Raw genomic sequence first — 4,436 nt, forward strand, 5'->3', positions numbered from 1 at the left:
GGATAGTAATCTATCATGATATACAGATGTTTGTCACATATGACATTGGAATTGTTTGACTCCTATTGAAGGCTTTTTAAGCTATGGAGAGAAAAATAATGTTGCCCCATGGTAGGTCTGCATCATTCTTATATTCCTATTCACTATTTGGGATGGCTATGAAACTAAAGGGCAGCAATATTGAGCACTAAATATTGTACTGCACACATTCCTGCATGCAAAACTAGAGATAGAATTGAATACAGTGAAGACATAAATATAAAGCCAACAAACTCCCTCAAACATTTCACCTAACACACTGCAGGAGGGATTCACATAACCTGAAAGCAAACTAACCTGCAAAAAATGACGAAATTGCATGTCTCCTATTTTGTTCCATATAATATCCAATGCTGACTTTATTGATCTGAGATGAAAAATGAATCATCATAGGCTACTAACAAGACCACCTGTTTTGAGCTAAATGAGCACAGGTGCAAGCTGCAGCTGAAGTTAGACCTGATTGGTTGATTACCTGGAGCTAAAATGTGCCAAGTATTCAAAGCCTCGACTCAGTTATGCTGCTTCATAGCATAGCAGTGTTTTTCCATCTGCTCTGAGCTTGCATCTCCAGTTAGCAGGCGACGATGGAAGGAGACGCAGGTCTCGTCAAACTGCAGCAGTGATATTAGTCCTGTGCACTTTGGCCCAGAGTTTAACTTGCTTGAGCTTGAGAGGGCTGAGCAAAAACATTAAGCAGGATTAGGTAGTCAATGAGGCAACAGACATTGATGTAAGGACAGGAAGTATTCTCTTCAATGGGAAAGAGCTTAATGCCTAGTCAGGATCTGACTCTACTGCCGACGGAACATGGATTTTCATTTGAATATATCAAAATTACATTATTTCAATAAAAACAATCTCACCTCAAGGTCCATTTAATAAATGTTCCAGAGCTTCCTCTGCAGATGGAGTTCGCCCAGTTAACACGGACCTATACATGTTCAAATTCCCATATTTATTACTGAGTACTTGTTGGCTTAAATGTCAATTCTTGGTTTACGAAACAATTCATTTCGTAGTCATGTCACACTATCTTATAGGTCAAAATGAACTTTGAAGCTTTACAAGTAATCCTTATGTTAATATTAATGGTAAGCAAAGTCTATGTAGACAGTTTGTTAGGCTTTCATTTAAAAACATGTTTTTAAGGTCTCATAAAGTAATGTGCTTTTTCACTCAGTGTTTAAAATCCTTCTTCATCCAGTGACATGCTTTAACACAATTTATCCAAAAGATGGCAGAGTGGTTGTGCTCCTTTTACTCCTCAGTTGGTTATAGGCTGGTTGATATTGAAATATCACAATAACCAGGTCATCCCTCCCACCTTCCTGTCACGAGACCTGTGGCAATTACGTTTCCCAGGTGGAATCAATGGCAGGTGATTAGAGCGCAATCAATTTCGCAGAGTTTGATTGGTTCCTGTAGAGAATATCACAGAACAAATAGCTGAGGCAAAGCAGGAATTGGCAACTGTTAGTATTTCCAGGAGTCATGCACAACAGAATGATGCGTAATGGGAAAAAGAAAAGCGCTGCTTTTTACTTGGCTGCAGCTGTTCTGACGTGTTATTTGGCGCAAACGATAGACTGTTATCGACTAAGAAAAACGAAAACACGAGGATGGCGAAAAGAAGCTGATGCAGCCAAAACAATTGATGTCCAAGACGGGGAAATTGTCTTCGGGAGAGGCTTTGAGAAAGGGTCGGTCGTCGACGGAACCAAGAAGACGTCCTCGAACGCTTCTGTGGAGGATGAAGCTGCTTATCAAGCGGACTATGCAGGTAAACATTTGAACCGCTTGCTGTAATGAAAGTGTGGTTCGGTTCAACTTATATTTGTTGACTGGACTTAAAAAAAAAAAAAAACGTTTTAAAGTGCTCAATTTACAGTTTCACAACTTAAAAAAACACTATCTCTTTCAGGCTGGTCGAAAGGACAAGCGCAAGATGCCAGTTCAAAAGAGGCCAGTTCAAAAGAGGCAGCATGGAAGCACATGTCGCCCACCCTGCAGTGTGGTGGGGACCAGTTAAAGTTCAGAGTGGTGGGACCAGGAGACTCGCAGTTTGCAGTGGAACAAGGTAAACTGATAAGATGAATTCGCTATAAGATCTATTCAAACTGTGAACAATGTAGATATTTTCACCGATGATTGCAAAGTCACATGGAGATTTTGTTCCCCATAGGAAATGCACCTCCGATGCCTCTGTCCCAAGTCCCTTCCACATGTGGCTACGGCATAAACAGGAACTCTCTTTGGCTTACCATGTCGGTCCCCTATAATGGCTGCAACATAGTTCAAGAGGTAATGCTGTTTGATACTAAATGTTGCAATGTCAGAATGGTGCAGGAAGTTAAAATCAGTGGCTTATCCTTTCATTTTTTTTTTTTTTTCTGGTCCTTAAATTGAAATATATCGTGTGTGTGTGTAGCGACATGTAACCTTATCTGGTTTGTCATACCTTGGTGTCTGATTTTTGTTTTCTTCCCCAGGGTGGAAGTTATGTGCTCCCAATGCGTTGGCAGGGAATACCAGTCTCACTGTCTTGTCCAAAGCCTGCAGCACCTGCCCCACAAAACCAACAACCTCAGAAACCCTGGTACCTGCCATCAATCCCCCACATGCCCGAGGGGCATAAGAACCCAGATAATTCACATTACTTTTCACACTACATGCAGTTTCCCAAATACCCAACAGTACCGGATCACTATCATCAGCATCCATTTATGGCTCCCCATCCACTCCCAAAACCAGAAACGACAACACCAACTAAACTGGAGCCACAGCAGTTTCCATATATGGATCACTATCATCAGCATCCATTTATGGCTCCCCATCCACTCCCAAAACCAGAAACGACAACACCAACTAAACCGGAGCCACAGCAGTTTCCACATATGGATCACTATCATCAGCATCCATTTATGGATCACTATCATCAGCATCCATTTATGGCTCCCCATCCACTCCCAAAACCAGAAACGACAACACCAACTAAACCGGAGCCACAGCAGTTTCCATATATGGATCACTATCATCAGCATCCATTTATGGCTCCCCATCCACTCCCAAAACCAGAAACGACAACACCAACTAAACCGGAGCCACAGCAGTTTCCACATATGGATCACTATCATCAGCATCCATTTATGGCTCTCTATCCACTCCCAAAACCAGAAACGACAACACCAACTAAACCGGAGCCACAGCAGTTTCCACATATGGATCACTATCATCAGCATCCATTTATGGATCACTATCATCAGCATCCATTTATGGCTCCCCATCCACTCCCAAAACCAGAAACGACAACACCAACTAAACCGGAGCCACAGCAGTTTCCACATATGGATCACTATCATCAGCATCCATTTATGGATCACTATCATCAGCATCCATTTATGGCTCCCCATCCACTCCCAAAACCAGAAACGACAACACCAACTAAACCGGAGCCACAGCAGTTTCCACATATGGATCACCATCACCATCATCAGCATCCACATATGGATCACTATCATCAGCATCCACATATGGATCACCATCACCAGCATCCATTTATGGCTCTCCATCCACTCCCAAAACCAGAAACGACAACACCAACTAAACCGGAGCCACAGCATTCTCTACATATGGATAAGTATCCATTTATGGTTTCATATCCACTCCCTAAACCGAAGCCACAGCAGTGTCCACATATGGATCACCATCATCAGCATCCACATATGGATCACCATCACCATCATCAGCATCCACATATGCATCACCATCACCCATTTATGGCTCCCCATCCACTCCCAAAACCAGAAACGACAACAACTAAACCGAAGCCACAGCAGTGTCCACATAAGCATCCATGATGATATCCACCTTTCCAGGATCCTTTTCACTTTAGGAAGGACCATCCCGCCTAGCCTGCTCAAACTGTTCTAATAAATTATTTCAATAACAAAGTTACCCTGTCAAGTTAATTTGTACTCTGCATATCCACTGTTTTATAGTTTCATTGCTTTTAAGGAGTTTCATTAGGTTTGTGGGATAAACTGACCAGTCCATTGATGAAGGGCTTTACTTTTGACAAAACTTAGCTTTTTGATTAGAGGCTGAAAGTTTTGCTGAAATGGTTTCCTACAAATGTACACCTTCAGTTGTGGAAGTGATCTGTGTTGACATCTTGCCAGTCTCTAGTTTTGTCAGTGGGGCTCTTATTGGGCTGTGGTAAGCCTGTCCACATGGTGGTACCATGGCTTAACAATTTCTTGGTGAGTAAAAGTAGATTGGGTGGGTCATGTAGAGGGGGCTGTGTGAACAAACTTTATTGAAAGGCCTAAGTTTTAGACTTTAGGTCAAAAGAACTGATTTCTTAAATTACTTATTGTTCAGGTGTAAAGGAGGCT

General features: G+C 42.1%; 1 protein-coding gene across 1 annotated transcript; it reads left to right on the forward strand.

Annotated features, from left to right (window-relative positions):
- Positions 1-1,488: 1,488 nt before the first annotated feature.
- On the forward strand, positions 1,489-3,986 carry LOC129116562 (uncharacterized). The gene is made up of 4 exons (XM_054627413.1): positions 1,489-1,822; positions 1,964-2,119; positions 2,225-2,343; positions 2,532-3,986. Exons 1-4 carry the CDS (start codon positions 1,534-1,536, stop codon positions 3,897-3,899), a joined length of 1,932 nt encoding a protein of 643 aa, XP_054483388.1. The 5' UTR covers positions 1,489-1,533; the 3' UTR covers positions 3,900-3,986.
- Positions 3,987-4,436: the final 450 nt, after the last annotated feature.

Source organism: Anoplopoma fimbria, unplaced genomic scaffold (assembly GCF_027596085.1).
Source record: "Anoplopoma fimbria isolate UVic2021 breed Golden Eagle Sablefish unplaced genomic scaffold, Afim_UVic_2022 Un_contig_13046_pilon_pilon, whole genome shotgun sequence".
Lineage (NCBI taxonomy): Eukaryota > Metazoa > Chordata > Actinopteri > Perciformes > Anoplopomatidae > Anoplopoma > Anoplopoma fimbria.